Source organism: Larimichthys crocea, chromosome XIII (genome assembly GCF_000972845.2).
Source record: "Larimichthys crocea isolate SSNF chromosome XIII, L_crocea_2.0, whole genome shotgun sequence".
Classification (NCBI taxonomy): Eukaryota; Metazoa; Chordata; class Actinopteri; family Sciaenidae; genus Larimichthys; species Larimichthys crocea.
The window spans coordinates 21,854,034-21,872,318 of record NC_040023.1 but is presented as its reverse complement, the minus strand read 5'-3'; the positions used below and the strand labels follow the sequence as shown (position 1 = coordinate 21,872,318).

The window sequence follows — 18,285 nt, the reverse complement described above, 5'->3', positions numbered from 1 at the left end:
GAAACATAATACACTACATGAATATGGTTCTGGCTGTATAAATGTATACTAATATGTCCCCTTGTGTTATCTGATTTTGACAAACATCAGTGAGTCATGTTTCATTTTTAGAGTGCTTTAAATGATTATTAACACTCTCTCTATATCTAAACATCTTTACCAGTGTAGTATTTTATTCCTACAGGACATGACAAACTTTTTTTGTCATGACCCCTTTGGAGGCCAAAAAAAATGCCATGCGCTGCATCGACTGGTAAATTGATTGCATATTTATCAAACCTGTAACAAGCTCTAGAAAACTAGTACTGATAAATTACATTTGATTGATAGAACAAGACGAGTAATGTTCATGTTTCATGGAAATTTTGTTTTTGGTTTCTGTTGACCACGGTAAGTAAAAAAATCCTCTACTTCATTATGTTTTCTCCACTGGAGGGGCACCCCAGGGGGCACCAGAGGGTCCATGGTGACATAGCTAATCGGCCCATGTGTTCAGCCTACTATTTCATGTGAAAATGGTCTCTGTCTGTTGATAATTATGCACCTTTGTTTAATAGAATTATAATTATTATTGTTGGCTAAAATCAACTTGTTTCTCATAATACACAGAGGTATCATAGATCATGTTATCTGATAAGGTGTTAAGGTGAACCAGCAAGCTGAAACCTGGTGGCACTGCATGTATCCGCCACTGATATGCCAGCCAACAAAGTAACATTAGCTACTTTTGTACCCCATTAACACTGTATGGATGTGGAGGGAGAAGACATCACATCCTTTGGATATTCCTAGAAAATGAGTCCCAAGTCCATTACATATGAATCAGGTCACAGGCAGCTGTAGGCAACGGACAGTTGTGGAAAAGCAATTTAAAAACATTAGATTTATACGTAAAATGCCTCAGAATTTTACATATGGCAACTATTTGCTTCATGAGCATCACCAGTTTTTCTTTTCTTTTGTGTGAAAGGTTGTTCCCAGGGTCTGTGTGCTTTATATGCCTATGTGCTCTTTCCTTTTGCTAATCTGTAAACCTTGATGAGTCATATGAGTCATATTCACAGACCTTTTTCATGGACAATTTGACCCATCATAGCAGGAAAAGCACAGCTGGAACTAAAACATTAACAATGACTCTTTTGGCAATTGTTGTGTTTTTCCAATATTTGTGACATACTTACATGTTGCAGTATGTTTACCTACTGTTGATATATATATATATTTATCTATTAACATGTTAACTCTGCTGAGTGAGGCCACAAGATGGAGTTGAAAGCTTCGGAAATAGTAAGTTGGACCTTGTGTTGATATTTTATCATACATAAATGTTGACCTTCTGACTATAGAGATTATATATTTATATAAAGCAGCATTTCATCAGTGCTGAAGCTTTCTATTAGGTTAAATGTGTTTTCTTTTCCGATCTTAGTGACAGTAATTACCACAATGCAGCCCTACAGCTAATAATGCAGGCTGTAGGTGGAGTACAGTGGTAGCCATCCTAACATAACATTTGCTGGACTCACAACTCTATGAGTGCAGTTTTAATCCTGGGTGGGAGTAATCTGTAAAGCTGGCAGTGGTGCACTGTGATCAACTGTACCAGTTTGTCTTGAATCTAAGAGTGAAAACAAAGCAGGGATGACTACATAATATACTGCACAGCACATTATTGCACATGATGACACCATGAACCACAAACATGCCACTATTACTTAAAATGTCTGACCTAACAAAGCTCTGGAGGACATGGCTTCCTTTACTGGGGACTTTATATATATATTTTCTGTCAACACAATCACTAGTTTATGTCAGTGAATATGAGACTGCTCTGTTGTCATCATGCAGGATTTTTCCTAGGATACCTGTTCCAAAACGGAGACATACACAAAGTGAGCAAGAAGGAAATATTAAGGCACTGACACAGAGGAAAAATCCCCTTTAGAACAGCTGTTGGTTACTATAAAACATGAGATAAATGGTAACGTAGCTGGGGTTCCATGATTTCAGTGCCGATTACATAATATTGGTGCCCTGTATGATACTCAGCCCCAGAGAAAATCTTTCTGAAACAGCAGTTTTTTTCAGCAGGTGTTGTTCCATTAGATTAAGAAAAAGATGACTTCATAAAAAAAGAGGGCAGATTTCAAAGAACAAAAGAGAGGGAGAAAGAGATGCGTGCGTCAATGTTATTGTAACATATTTTCTTGTAGTTTTCGGCTTCGGGCTGCAGTGTTCACTGGGTGGGGTGTAGCAGAGACACTTAAAATTGTTCCTTGAGAGTCTTGATGAGAGGGTGAGAGAATTTGGGTGGGCGTGGGCTTCCCGGTAATCAGACACCACCACCATTTCTCTACTTCCCTGCCCTGTCTTCCTTCTCTATGTGTGTGTGTGTGTGTGCCAGACAGCAGCTGATGGCCTGTCATTCTGCTCTTGGCAGCATGATCGCAGCAACAACAGCATCATCATACACCATCATCATGACTGCATGTATCCTGTATATAATTTCATCTATACGTAATATGCATATAAGCACACACAACTGATGCAACAAAACCACAGGATCTCCACACACAATCATTACATTATTGTTTCTGGTTATAATTTAGACATTTAGCAAACACTCTAATAGAAAGTGACTCATAGCAATAGAGGCAATGTTGTCCAGAAAGAAAGATGCAACAGGCCCATCTCTGACATGGCCTTTTAATATCGAGAAATAATGAGAGTTCTAATCACATTTCAAAAGACTTAGCTTGGCCAAAGTATAACAAAACAGTTTTTTACATGCATGGGACAAAGTCACATTGGGACATTTGACAACAAAGTTTTTTTGGACATGCACATGCAACACTGACCAAGATGAGGTCAGTGTTTCAGCCAAACCCCTCTCTGCTCATAAATCAAGGCACAACTTGTCAGCAGTGTCCACTTCATTTGCAAGAATTTGGCTGATATTTCAGACCATTGCTAAGAGTGTACATGGGAATACTCAGAATAGAGGCACAGAGGAATTGACGCCTCAACAGCAGCTGTCAAAAGTGACCAGATAAATGCTCTTGTTATTCCCTGGGAGACAGGCATCTACTACATTGTAACTGTCCTGTTTTATCTGTGCAGCGGTAATCCTGGTAGAGGCGCATGGATGCCCATCGGCCGTACTGAATTTTGTGCTTGGCTAATAATTGCTGACAGTGAACTAGCGCAAGCACAGGGGAGATAACCATATAAACAATTATATATTATTTTTTCAAACAAAGTGTTGGATAAACCCCTCCCTTTTTACATGGATTATGCAGTTATAGCTTAGGATTTGTAACTTGGCATGGCAGGCCTGTTACTTTGGATTTCTTCACATGTTGAAGCAGTTTGCATAGACCTGTAGTAAGACAGATGCTGATGTATTTTTCTCCCGCTGCAAACATCTGCATGTGTTGCTAAATGACTTATGGTACTAACTCCACTCAGTGTACATCAAAGGCCAGGGAGAATGTTATATTACATTATACTACTATGTTGTTCGCCATTCACAACAGCACATCACTTGTGGACGCTGTGTGGAGTGTAGGCTAACATGAGCAGCTCTGTCTTTATTACATTTGGGGATATCCTCAAACAATCCCAGCCAAACTGTTATCCATGATAGTGTTATGTCTGCCAAACACATTGGTTAGTCCTCATCCTAGAGGCTTTTCCTCATACTGATAGAAACACTAAAGCATAAATCTAAACTCTTGTCTCGTTTGTCCAAGCATGTAAGCTTAGCAGCCAAGAAGCGTCGCATTAGAATGAAATAACAGTCCTATAAATTTTGCGTTATCATACTTTTTATACTAGGACTAAGTATCTCTACACTACAATAACAGTGCTTTTCATGAACTTTCCATGACTGACATTGAAGGATGTTGACTTTTTGCCCTGCTAATATGCTGCTCACACTATACCTCCTGTGTAGATACTCTGTTAGCCTCTGTATTAGCACACATAACCATGGGAAAAGTTACTCGTTGTGCATCTTTTTTTGTACTGTTCTCTTACAGGACTTACATAGGCCCAAGAGATCAGGTCTGCGTGATACCTTAGATATGATTACTCCAACTACACATGCAGAAAATGCACTCGGGGGAAGTAATACATCAGCAACAGCTGCTGTTGGAACGACACACTGCATCTCTGTTTGTCACTACACAGATTTGATTGGTATTTAGAGGTTCTGTGGCCAATAACTTGTTGTAAATGTTGTATTATATGGTCTACGCTCAAAAAATCTCAGATCAATAATTTGTCTCTTTCATACTATTGTGTAAATATTTCTCAGTGCTTTATGGCAATCCAAAAAATCCAAATTTAAATCTCAAGTTCCCCTCTCATTAACAACCAGTGTTATCCCAGGAGTGTCTTCCACTGATTTGTTTTCTGGCCAGAGCTTTACCCTTCATGACACTGTCCAGAGCAGGACAGACAAGGGAGGAACATTTCCCCTGTGTGTGTCTTTATGTGTGTATATGTGCATTCGTACATGTCCTGTCTGTCAACGTGCGCACCACTCCCTATGATGTCCACAGCACTGGACCACGTTGACTGATCTTTGATCCTCTGACTTGGCCCTGTGTGTCAGGAGTATAGACAGTGACCGAACCAACTGAGCTGAGCCAAAATCCCACAGAACCACACCCTGAAACCACAGAACCATTAGTGGGTCTCGCTTCCACTCTTTCTGCCCGGTATCATCATACATCATAGAAAATCTGCTAGTGCCACTCTAAGAGACAGCAGTGACATTTTCCAAGATCAAGAAAAGCCCCTTTGGCAACAACCTGGAAGTGAACCTCAATGTATGATAACATTTCCCAACTGCACAACAGGAAATTCATCTTGAGCTTGTTTCTGGTGCACATATAGGGAAAAAACTTCAGCAGGGTTTGGATGAACCAATGTGCCAGATCAATTAAGCTGGCAGTGCATTTTGCATAGAGCAGTGTTTCTTAAACTACACGTTCAAAAGTGATGTATCTACTGCGTGCCTGACATGGCTGGAGATCTAGTGTTTTGTTCTGAGTTTGGGTCCCACGGTGATGCTACATGTGAGAAGGTTTACAAGTCCTTGGCTTGCTGCTTTAAACAAACACAGAAGCTAACCATTCCTGACAGTTGGTGAGGATTCATACTGAACTGGATGAAGACACAAACAACATATCCAGAGGAACTTCCCTGTGTCTCACACACATGTTTTAGCCAAAATGTAAGTTATTTTTCATTACTTGTTTGCAAGGAAAATGTCATCATCATAGAACAGGTGCTTTACTGGGAAAGGGTGGAGAATACAGTTGGTGCTGCCTGACACCCTTGATTCACTTTATTATGAGGAGATAGTGTGGGAAGTTTGGAAGAGTTGACTCAACCAATAAACAGCTCTTTCTGACACTGCATGTCAAGAACTTACAGAACAGATGTGTAGGTGTTGTAGACCAGTAACACATGGCAGTAATAGGGAGGAGGAAGGGAGGAGGAAGGTGAAAAGGACAGGGGGTAGGGATCACAAAAGACTGAACCCAAATGGTGAAGTAGGATGAGAGATACAGAAAGAAAACACAAAAAAAGGATATTACCACAAAAATAGAGATACTACTTAATATGTCGTTCACAAGCTCCAGAGCTCGAATAACTACATCAACCCATTTGACTGGTGGCCCTGAAATCTGCCTCCTCAAGTTCCAAACATGAACACGCATGTACAGAATGTTGAGCTAGTTACAGCCAACAATGTTTTTGGCTGTCGCATAGCCTACAATAGAGTAAAAAGACCTTCCATGGCACCAATTGAACAACTGGATAATTGACTGAAAATTATTTGATTTCAATTGATTGAAATATAGAAGGGCCAAGTACCTATTTTTCCATCCAAAAGTACGTATCAGGAAAATATGAGGAAATGTCTGCAGCATTCAAATACTATTTTTTAATGATGTCCAGATTGAGAATCAGTTAGCTAAGTGTGGATATATTTATGAGGTCATTCACAAAAGTCTGAACCCACAGATTATCAGTGACAATATAAATGTTTGAGTTCAATGAGCTGTGATATTTAAATCCCAGAAACCCTAAACCTAACAACGAGAGTCTACAACCATTCTAGCTGCTCTGTGAGGCTGTACTGGCACAGTGCTAAATGCTCATATTAGTATAGTAACAATGGCAATGTTAACAAACTGATGTTAACCAGGTATATGTAGGTAGGTAATGTTTCTAAGTTTGCCTTCTTAGGTCAGCGTGTTGGCATGTTAACATTACAGATTAGCACTCAACACACAGTACAGGATCACCAAAGTTAGCAGATGTTTATCTTCTGGGGACTATTAATGTCCGTACCAAATTCTATGGGAATACAGTCATTGAAAATCATTGCTAGCATGGCTAAAAACAAAACAAATCTCAATGGAGTACCATTAATGCTGCAGCAAAACTCGAGTTACCTAGCAGATGCATTTGCTAACTATGACTGACAAATGAAGGAACAGAGTGTCTCACCTGGCAGGACATGGTTGGGTGTTGCAGGGCATCAGTCCAGTAGCTGGTCTTGATCTGGGATTGCAGTAGGATGTATTCACCTGCACTCTCAAGTCTTTGTAGCATGCTGACTTGGTGTTCATCTGGCCTGTATTGGTTACATATCACTATGTTCAGGCACATCATCATTAAAACAGAATATCATTTTCATTTTGAGTCATGCTCTACTCAGTGTGTCTCTTGGTGACTATAAAATATCAGTAAAACAAAACTGCAGGCTCATATTTACAGTGATGGATTAAAAACAAGTAGTTAAGGAGGGGGCATTATGATTCTTGGCACAGATGTATAAAACACCAGTGTTATTGAGCTTCAAAGTTCATTCTTGAACTTGGAAACGGTAGTTCAACAGATTCTTTCTGGAACTTAGAACGATACAGCTTTGTTATTTAAGTCACCGTGCTTCAAGGTGCTTGTCAGGATGCTATCAAATGTTTGCACATAATATACCTGCAATATGTGACACCTGTTTCATAACGTGTAAGCAACACCTTATTACTATGTATTTATTAGAAACATATTTTGATGAATATTTAAACATGTGTGTGAACTTTTTAACTGTTAAAGTTAGAGGCTTATAAAAATCTGTTTTTTTTTTTTTGGCACAACTGCACCCCTGATAGTGTTGTTTGATTCATGTGAAACTTGAATCCCAGTTTCACAGATCCCTTTATTGGTATTTGGCCTTAGGCATGGTCAATCTGCACATCTCAACTCATACAGGTCAGTTAGTCAGTCACACTCTTTAATAAAGCAAATGACCCCCACCCCATCATGGCCTACAATCAGGACACAAAGAGGCTTAGGGTGGGCCGCAACAGATCAGGGTGGGGAACTTTAACCTGCAGTGTCAATCAATATTAACTCTACACTGTGGGGCTTTGTTTACACCCATGCACATATATGCACTTGCAAAAAACGTGTATGAGTAAACACACGCACACACAAAAGATGAACACATATACACCATTGTAGACTGATCTCCAGCCTCGAATCACCATGCCAGGTCCTTTCATTTGTGTGTGTGCTAGTTTAATACTAGTCCTCCTGTGGGACAAAGGCCACTGGTCAAAGTCATGCATGTGTGCTTGCTTTTTTTTAGCGTATCTGTTTGTGTGTGTGTGTGTGTGTGTGTGTGTGTGTGTGTGTGTGTGCATTTAATAGCAGGTCTCCAGTAGGACAGGAGGAGGTCCCACCAGTCCTAAAGAAGAGCTACTAATGTCCCCTCAGTAATGATGGGAACGCTGCCTCTCCATTTAACCTGCAGCTAAAGGCCTTATTATAGATCAGAGGTCAGGCTGAGCTTTAGATGCCAGCCCAGATTGAAGATCTGAAGGTGATCTTCCCTTTTAACTAGAAAATCCGTTTAGTCATTCATATTAACACTCACCTCCGGCACAAGTTGCTGAACACTGAGAGCGTATGATGGCCCATGTATAATTGTGTTTGATGTGATGCCTTTTCTCATCAGCTTTCTTCAGAGTGTATTCCCAACGTACACCTGGGTTCCAGCCCTGCAACAATATCTACAAGAGAAAAGATGTGGTAAGAATAATGAGAAGGAAAAGTAGCACAAACACTGTATGCAACTAATTACAAAGGTCATAGAGGAATGAAAGATGGGAAAACTAACTACCCACTGTTCCTTTACCTCTATGACCAGTGTCTCATTGATGGGGCCAGTTGCTATGAGGCTCTCTGGTCTGTTGTAGGGTCTCTTGTACTCAAAAATGGCTCCAGCGATGGGGTGTCTGCCTGGCCAGTCTACCGTCCAGTGTCCGTTCAGGTAATAGTGTCTCTGGGTGTCCCTGACAGCCAGGTAGGAGCTGGATGTATTCAGTTCCATCACACGGATACTCCGAGCCCCTGCCGGGATGGTTACCACCCCATAGTACTCTGAGAAAGAGTACGAAACTTTAAAGAAGCACCAAGCTAAAAAGTCACAAAAATCACAATCATAGATAAAAATAAAAAAAATTGGAGCTCTGTATAAACTATAAACTGATAAAAGGGCAGGAAAAGAAAGAAGGGATAAAAGGATAAACAAATCAAGCTTTTAAATAAACTCACCAAAGCCAATAAAACCAACCAACCAACTCCAATCAACCTCTCTGACTTACGGTTAGTATAATGCTGCTTGCTGTACAATCCTTTGTAGATCTTGCAGGTGGAGTTGTCTCCTTTACACACCCCACAAGCATCAGGCACAGCTGTGGAGCCCAAAACACGGTCACAGCCCACTCTCTGCGGGAGAAAAACGTCATTGATTTTGACAAAAAAAGTAGATTACTTACATAAAATGCAGCATTTCATCTCACTATGAAATAAATTCCAACAGTTGCAAACTCCCATCATTTATCCCACATGTGGTGACAGGTCAACATTTCCTTCTGCATGACATTTAAAGTTGTGAAACAGCACAGCAAGGGTGTCTCTTGATGTTCTCTACAGCTCCACTCTCAAAATTTATAGCTTAACTTCAAGGACTTTTGCACATGATACTATCTTCAAAAAATCTAGCACGAACTCCAGATGCTTTGAAAGCATGCTTCAATCAACCCATGGTACTGTCTTAAAAGTATTACCTCACACAGTCCGTCAATACAGACGTTAGAACTGTCCTGTGAGCAGAGAGTCCCATCCTTAACTTTGCTAGCTAGGGCAAAGAAGAAATCATAGCCTTCAGCAAAGCAGTACAGCTTACATACATCTTGATCTGGAAAGAAAGGAAAGAACCACGGGGGCAAAATGTTTACAACCATGACATGGCTGGCTGGTAAAAGCTTTCCCATAAAGTTCTCGAGTGCAACAATTGTCTCACCATCAACTCGAGTATATGGCCTCCAGGTGTAGTACCATCCTCTGAACTGTTTGCTGTTGAACTCTGCACACTGCTGTGCTCTGTAGTCAGTGGTGTTGAGGGGACAATCCTCAGTGTTACAAAGTTTGTATGACCTGGAGGAACCCTCACAGAACTTTCCTCCATATGCAGGTCTACAGAGAAGAATTGAAAAATAGGTCATTAAAACAAAGCTTCTTCAGTATAGAATTGTGTGTGCTTAGTCCCTGTAGTGTTCCACTTACTATATGAACTGGTTGGTCTATCTTGCTGTCAATGCACACATTAGTAGCCTTGGTCCTTATGAACAAAATTAACCGTCATAGTAGGTTGCAATCCCTCATCGTGTGTTCTTATAGCGGTCCAAACTACATTTAAGCATAATTTCTGCCTGCGTTCCATCCTCTTTTATTGGAAATGAGGCTGTGCAGAGTTTTTGCGTTAGTGAACTATTCACATTCTAGGTGTTGAGTTTTGACCCTGTTGAAGTCAGAGAGGTAATATATGGTTTGATTTGAATAAAATCTCAGTAGAGGTTACGTTTAGCAAAGCTTTGTTGTTTCACAATTTTCATTAGTGTGTGTTTATTAGTTATGAGGCTCACAGATTACACTGATTAGTAGTAAGTTAGGAGTTATCGCTCTGTAATGACCTCTCATATTTGACACTGCTTAATGTGTTCTAAATTCTACACATACATAACTTGACTGTCAGTACTCACTTAAAAAAATATTTCTAAAAATGTTCAAATAGTCCTGGTTATACTGAAAAAGAAAATGTGCAGTGCATCAATATTTGAAGCTAGATGCTTGGCCTTAGACTGAAAGGGTGTGTGTTGTGCGAGTGAGTGATGACATGTAACACTTAAGAAAAACACATTTGTTGCATTTGATCCGAGTGAGCAAAAGTGTGTTAAATTATATATATAAAAAAAAAGAATTTCATTCTTTGTGAGTATGCTTGCCTGTATATCTGGCTGTGTATGAGTGTGCCTTTGTGAAGGCTTCTCCAATCACAGGTGTATATCCCCAGGCTACGTTTCTTGAAATTCCTTCAGCGGGACAATTAAACCTTCTATAAGCCCTCCAATCACATTGTCACTTATCTCTCTCTCGCACTCAGATTCTCTTTCTTTATATCTCTCCATTCATCTTTCCCTTTTTAAATCCCTTCTCTGTCATCTCTCCAACCCCCCCCCCTCCACCCCGCTTTCCCACTGCCTTCCTCTCTCTCTCCCACTGCCTGTCTTTGTCTTCCTTACCCACCACCACCATCTTTCCTTCCTCCTCCCTCTCTGTCTAATTTAACCCGCCACTTGTCATGATCTTGGCATGGTATGATAAAGAGGAGGCCAGGCATTTGGGATGGGGCCCCCTTACTGACTGACAGTGCAAATAATCCTGAGTGACTGATGAGTAGGGGACTAAGTGAACAGATAAGTGATGAAGCGACACATACATGTGAGTGATCTTCACTATTTTAGTCACGTGTCTTAATATACTTTTGGGCTCGAGTTAAACAAACAAAACATGGTCACTTCTTGTGTAAATCTTTTAACAGAATTACAATTTCTGATGTGAGTTTTGCTAATGTATGCAACATTGTAGTTACAGTAGTAGACCTCTTGGACTACATGATTTGAACATCATGAGCTTGGCAAGAGCTTTAAAGGTTTACATTTGTTTGGTAAATGCACTGAAATGCACAATGAAGAGGAAAGCTGAGTTAACTGTTACACCGTTGTAGTTGTTTGTTTGAGACTGTGTGTATCTTATACCTGGGGTTGTTGCATTGCCTCTCTCGATAGGTGACTCCACTCTCACAGCTTCGTGAGCATGCAGACCAGGACGACCACTCTGACCACAGGCCATGCTGAGGCCTCGGGCCCTCGTCACCTTGTTTCACACACTGGCCCCTACGACACCACTGGAGTAAGAGAGGGAGAGAGAGAGAGGAATTATGAGGGGGAGGCAGGGGAAGGGAGGCGCACGCCGGCAAAAAGCAAAGTGTCATAAAAGTGTCAAAAACATAGGCCTACAGACTTTCCAGCAGACCGTGCCCTTTATCTTCTTTATGATGACTGTCTGTCAAACCATGAGTTCTGTAAGATATAGCTTTAAGGTTTAACTGCTGTCAAAAAGGTCGTTGTCTAGGTCCTGGTTAGACACTCACAATCTATCAGTGAAACTTCAGTGGTGCTGCTTTTTGGACAGTCTCTACCTTGAGCTGTCATCAGCTAGAATTAACAGAGCGAAGCCAAACACAACTGAAATGTGGAAAAACTGTCTCATACCTGACAAGGATATTCTCCTACAGTGAAATAATACACTTACCATTGTTTTGAACACATTTATATTTCATGTCACCCTATACTGCATTTAGCCTTTGATTTTTTTTTCTTTTTAGACGATCCTAAAGTAAACATTTATCTACAAAAACATGAAACAGGTTGAGGTACTGTTGCCAACTATTCACAAATCAATATCCTCATGTTTCATCACTGCTAAAAAACACATTTTTAAACAATTTTAATTCTGAAGAAAAAGAATAAATCTGCCAAGGGACTCTAGTAAATTTCTTTCCAGTGCAGATCCATTATGAGGGTGGAGTATCAGCCTTTTTGTAACTTGCTGATGAGTATTTATATGTGTCTACCTAGTTTTTCACAGAAATGAACTTAAACAGATAGATTTTTACAATGCATTTTCTATGGTTTTTCCCATGATCTCCCAAAAATTCCCTTCACATTTTGGTTCTTGCTAACTTTTCCTCTTGGAGAAAGCCATTTACACACATGAAGTCACCAGCTGCTTCTTTTTAAACCTAGAGGAGCTTCATTGGGGTTCATAATTACCTCCTCAGATAACACCACTCCTCTGCACAGGGGCCACCCTGACCAAGTGGCTTTCCAAACGTGAACATTGCCAAATGTGTTCCATGAGGCAAACAGGCATAGCAGAAAAGTGAATATTTAACGAAATGGCAAGTTATGTGAATATGAGATGATGGATATGCTACAGGACACACATGCCTCATACTCCTGAATCAATTTATTTACTGCATGTGCCTAAAAAAATGCTGAGTCATTAACCAACCAACCAGTGACATGTTCCAAAATGAGCAGTACTTCACTCAAAATCCCTTCATGTAATGTGAGAATACTCTGCGAAATCTAGACTCACTTAAAGCAACATTATGTCACAAGCTGTTTCCTGGCACAGGACTGTACTGGATTTGTACATGTCAAGATGACATCAGTAACATTATACTCAACTGCTCGCCTTGGAGTGATCTCAAGAACCTTTGCAGGCACACACACAGAGTGCAAAAACAACCCACCCAGGCATTAGTATTGATAGGGGGGCATATATTCAGCTGTTCTCTTACTCACAGTGTGTTCATGGTTGCACATGAGCCCACAGACACACACACACACACACACACACACACACACACACACACACCCTAACAATCTCGTGGTCCTTGACTAAGAACTAGAACAGCTGATTTTCCCTCAGTTTTCCCCCAGCGGCTGAGTGCCACGGATTCCTAAGTGAGCTTGTCATTGTTTGTGTTCGGTTAATTGTCCCGTGGAGGGAGAGGGTGGGATTAAACCATCAAGTTCAATATATTGAGAAGCAAATGTCCATGAGGGGCTGTCAGGGGACTGAGGGTAAGAGAGAGCGAGCCTTGGGGGAGAATCATCTTGAAAGAAGAAAGAAAGAAACAAAAAATAAATAAAGAGCACAGATTGCTTTTTGGCCTGAACCCCAATGGCATATTTTTGCCACATCAGCAACAAACCAATTGCAGCTGCTCCCTGAGGTAAAAATAATGGAGGGAGAGTGTGGTACCTCTATCAAAAAGAGAGATTTTATTGGCAATGCACTCAAATGAACCCAAATTTAAAACACAATGAAGTCAATCCAAACTCTTCTCTTGCAAGTTAATTTATTGGTCTGCACTGGGACACAAATTGGTGTGTAAAAAGATGCTGTTAAAAGTGCAGTGTCACTCAGTTCAAGCCTCTTTGTCTTGACATTGCAAAATCGAGTTGGAGTATCAGCACTATATAACACTGAAACATCCAATAAATGTCACTTTTATAATAGTATCTCTATCAATTTAGCCTGTCACCTTGTAAAATACTATCACTCTTTGTCTAGTGAAATTTACTCACTCAGAGGTCTGTGGTATCCCCTGGAGAAGGAATCTATGCGTGAGACTCTCTTTACAAGCTCTATGCCTTTTATACTAAATGTCACACAGTTGACAATACTAAGGAGGAGACTGAAAAAATAAATGGCTGAGCCAACTAATGCCTTAAAAAGAAAATCCACAAATTGAATTCACTTATTTTATTGGTATTGCACAGCTTATTCTGTTCTATGCAGGGAATCAGAGAGCTGTCATCTACAATGTTATTGTTATGATTGTGTTCTGTTGGAGGGCATATTTTCACCAAAACTGCAAAGAAATGTTTGCAAGAAGCTCTTGCTTGGTGCCTTTCATTTGTGGATTTATTTGGTAAGATGTTGCCATGGAGCAGTGTACTAGCAACAGTCAAGTAAAAAAAGAAAAAGAAAAAAAGAAAAAACAAGTCAAAAAACCACATGTTGTCCTCATTTGACAAAACAACACAAAGTTTTATCAAGGGCGTCGTTTTGGCTGCTTTGGCTAAAAAAGGAACAGACGTTATCTTTTTACCCAATGCTATGATTAAAGGGAAACTTTACCACCTGAATGGATGGCACTTTTTTGCATGTGATTAATGACAACCAAAAAAAAGATTTATCTATGTTCCTGTGGGCCGCTGGAAATTGGTATGACCACATGAATTGCCTCAAAGGTTATGGATGAAACAGTCCAATAGAAGTGAATGGGTTCCCATGCCAGTCATGTGTTGCCACTCTTGAGCTACACACACCCACACGCACACACACACACACACACACACACACACACACACACACACACACACACACACACACACACACACACAAACACGTGTTAAATCACCATATCAGGGCCACAGGCAGAGCCTTCAGCAGCTGGCATGAACTTGGTCTCACACTTCCTCCCAACACGGTGGCACCACAGAGCCTTGCAGATATCCTGGAAAAAATATGAGAGAGAATCAAAGAGTAAGTTACACAGCACTACTACATGTTATCGTGCTCGAGATTTTCAGAAGTGGGCATGATCAGTTTCTCTCCCACAACAGTTATAAACAAAACTAGCAATGAGAAAGACAATAAATTATAGTAACATTGTTATTTTGCCACAAGAGAGCTATTAAAACATGGTGATGGAAACTTGTTGAAATCAAGATTGTCTTCTGGCAAGCTATCTGTGTGCAGCAACCTTGTATCTCCAAAATATTTATGCTTCAGTAGCTAGGATAACAACATTTTAGAAAAAAAAGAAGAAAAATAGCCTACATGCAATTTGGTCCAACTGTTGTACGGCATTATCCCACAGGCATTGCAATGCATCAATGATAATATGAACACACACCCATTGTCTGTGCAGCAGAATGATGAAAGAATTCAATGAAAAAAGCTGTGATCCTACAGCTCACAGTCAGAAAAAGGACACGCACAGGATATGAACATTAGCACAAAGAGCAATAATGTGCATTAAAAAAGGCACAAGTACCTTACCAAACGTACATGATGTCATGAGTGTGATTCTCTGCAGTGGTCTGAAAGTTTCAGATGGGAGCAGAGGGTGGTTTCCCTGATCACATTGCCTGAGAAACATGGCCTGCTACTTTTTAGCATGTTCACTCTATTACTATCTGAATGACTATATCAGATTTAGACAACTCAGTGCAGATGCTGACAGACACCTCGGCCTTCAGTTTGCTGCTGCCAAGAGCCACCATGGAATTCATCCCAAGGCCTATTTGTCCAGCTGTTTTGCTTGCTTAGGCTTTTTGTAGCAGTAAAAATGGCAGAGAGAGACAGAGTGAGAGAGGCAAAAGAGTAAGTGAGTGATGGAAGGAAAAGACAGAAAGAGACGATGGACAGAGTGAGACAAAGGCATGAGTTAAAGAGAGAAAAATGGAAAAAAAAACACCCAAACATATTATTTTCTTTTTTGCTAGGGTAACCCAGCTCTATCAAACCACATGCACCATTGAGAATATCATCTGGTTCCTTATCTTGACAATGTCTGCCAAAAAGTTTCATAAAATATGAATTCATTACACGATGGATTGCACCGCTGAGGCTGATACTTGTACTGTTTTATTTTTTATTTTTATGAGTAACAAGTGTCTGGAAAGATGGTGAGCGTGACGGCTGCTGGGGGATTTTTTGAGGTCTGTGCACCTTGCTGCTACCAGGTGCATGAGCAAAAACAAAACCACTAGGGAGCAATGCTCAAATATCATAGCATATATCACATATACGCCTGCAATAATGCATAGATGTTTCGATGTTTAGATGAGACTAAAGAGGATACCGTATGCTGATATGACGGTTTCAAATCCAGCTAATAAACTCTGTGGCGTTCTGAATCCTCTTTCCAACTCTGTTTTTCCATCATGGTCTTCAATAAAGCAGTAGACCTCAAAAGGAATCATGGAAGAAGAGGAAAAAACTTGCTGCCAGTCATGTCTTATACTCCAAACCATTCAGCGGGAGATGTCAACAACTTTAACCGTAATTCACTGACTGCATGAAGAAACATTAAATTTGTATCCCATCTCAAGTGTTGATGCTTTAAAACAGTGAGAACTAATAATGTCCGGCACATTAACTTTGAATTAAAGCTTTACTTTGTGGAACAAGGCTGTTTTCCCATTGTAATCTCTGGTGCATATTCAGTAGTCACAAGGCACTTAATCAAGAAAATGTTGACTAGTGTGTCCCTTTCAGGTGCTATAGAAACAAGGCTGGTTGAAACATTATTCAAATACATACTTTAAAATGCATAAGAAAGTGGAGTACACAATAAATCCCAGACAGATTTACTTGATTACAATTAATTACTTAAACACAGAAGGCCTGCATACAGAGTACTGTGGTCTGAATTGCATTGCAGAAGAGAAGCTCATTAACATTGAGACAAAATGCAAGATATAACCATGTTCTTCTTACAGCTCCTACAGATATAAAGCTATATTAAGGTGTTTTTGGTACTTAAAAACACAATATATAAAAATCATAATATTGTATCAAAGATTGCACAGGGCTTTATTATTATCCCACACCCACCTCCAGCCTCCAATTCAGTTTGATAATGAGATTATTAAATGAAAACTGATCCAAGAATACACTCTACATTAGCATAATAAACATAAACATTGAACATATATACGGACACACAACCACTCTATAAATACAACACCAAGATTAGGTAAAATTGTATTCATATTAATCCATCTGTCCATGCATGAGCTGTACCCACTTATCTTGAAGGGAGGGGGCTGGAGCCATTCCGAACATTGACAGTGGGCGAAAAGATGGCTGCTTTTGGTAATCTAAACCTGACTTTGTGATTTTACTATCCTTAGTAGTAGAATTTTACTATACTAGATTCTAAGACCTCTGTGACTCTTTTATTTGGAAGGGCAGGTGCATCTTCAGGTGAGGTTTAAGTGACTTACCATATTTGGACCCATGAAGATCTCCAATCTAGATACAAGCACACCAATGATTTAAAACACCTTTACTGTGCCATTAAACACTGAAGTAATGTAAACCCCATCTGGGCTCCGGAAGAGTATCTCAGACAGTAACATCAGCAGTAATGAGACAATGGGAGAGCAACAAGGAGAGATTCCCATTGGCAAGACTCCAGTGTATATTTAGTCATCCATCCCTGTGAGTATTTTATGGGCAGCATTATAACTCTCACTGTTTATTTTGTGTGTGTGTGTGTGTGTGTGTGTGTGTGTGTGTGTGTATGAGAACGACAGTGTTCAGTATGCATGTGTGTGTGTGTGTGTGTGTATGCATGCAAGGGCATGCAACCCTAATCAGTTTCCCTCTTCCTTCCTTTTTCCTTTAATCTTCCATTTTTCCTCTACCTCATTCCCCCCATCTCACGATCATTTCACTGTCAATGTCTTTCCCCTGTTTTTCCTAATATGCAATTGCCACCACATTGTTTTAAACTAATTAAGCACTCATGTTTGAGTGGGTAGACCCCTGAGGGAATTACAGCATGGCACGGGATCATTTAAAAATTTGCATGCAATAAGTCTAAATCAATTTTACCTTCTTAAAGTCGAGGGTGCAGAGTTTGGCCTTCTCCCCAAATTGCCATTTACACTGTGTGTCGGCATCGTACAGCTCGCCAGGCAGCTTCTCAGGGTACCGATACTCCTTAACTGCTTTGGGTTCATCTGATAAGCACAGAGCCTGGGCGGAGCTGTAGGAGAGGAGCGAAGAATAAAGGAGAAAGCAATGGAAAAGTAGGTAAAGGTAAGAAGAGATAAGATGAGAAGAAAAGTGGGAGATAAAGAGGGGAGTGGGGGGGAATAGGTCAGCAGAGGATGGGAGAAAAAAAGGAAAGTAGGGAATAAAAGAGGAAAGGGAAGCATTAATCATTAATCTTTACACAAATTTGGTGATATACAACCTGCATGCAGACATAAACAGTCAAACAGACGCGTGATTCATGCTTTATAAAGGTAAGGTAGCTTCTAAATATAGAGAGCAGAGAGCATCAGTCCTCGATGTTCCATTGTTTCCCACTTTGGAGAGTACCATAAAGTGTCACCATGGAGACATAACAAGTTGCCAAACTCAAACCCTGGGAGTAGTGGTTTTAATGCATCAGACACTCAATTATGACAGACATAAAAAATCCTTGCCCATATCACTCATGTACTAACACCAGCAGGGGGGTTTCCAATGTTAACTGAT

The 18,285-nt window shown here is 40.2% G+C and overlaps 1 protein-coding gene across 1 annotated transcript in view; it reads right to left on the bottom strand.

Moving 5' to 3' along the window:
* Positions 1-18,285, bottom strand: part of adamts16 (ADAM metallopeptidase with thrombospondin type 1 motif, 16) — a 51,482-nt gene that overhangs the window by 6,959 nt on the left and 26,238 nt on the right. The window contains exons 10-18 of the mRNA XM_010757039.3: positions 17,635-17,788; positions 14,426-14,521; positions 11,184-11,332; positions 9,389-9,561; positions 9,153-9,283; positions 8,688-8,811; positions 8,219-8,463; positions 7,958-8,093; positions 6,529-6,655 (exon numbers count right to left, since the gene is read on the bottom strand). Coding sequence (XP_010755341.3) covers positions 6,529-6,655; positions 7,958-8,093; positions 8,219-8,463; positions 8,688-8,811; positions 9,153-9,283; positions 9,389-9,561; positions 11,184-11,332; positions 14,426-14,521; positions 17,635-17,788 — 1,335 coding nt within the window. The remainder of the gene's footprint in view (positions 1-6,528; positions 6,656-7,957; positions 8,094-8,218; positions 8,464-8,687; positions 8,812-9,152; positions 9,284-9,388; positions 9,562-11,183; positions 11,333-14,425; positions 14,522-17,634; positions 17,789-18,285) is intronic.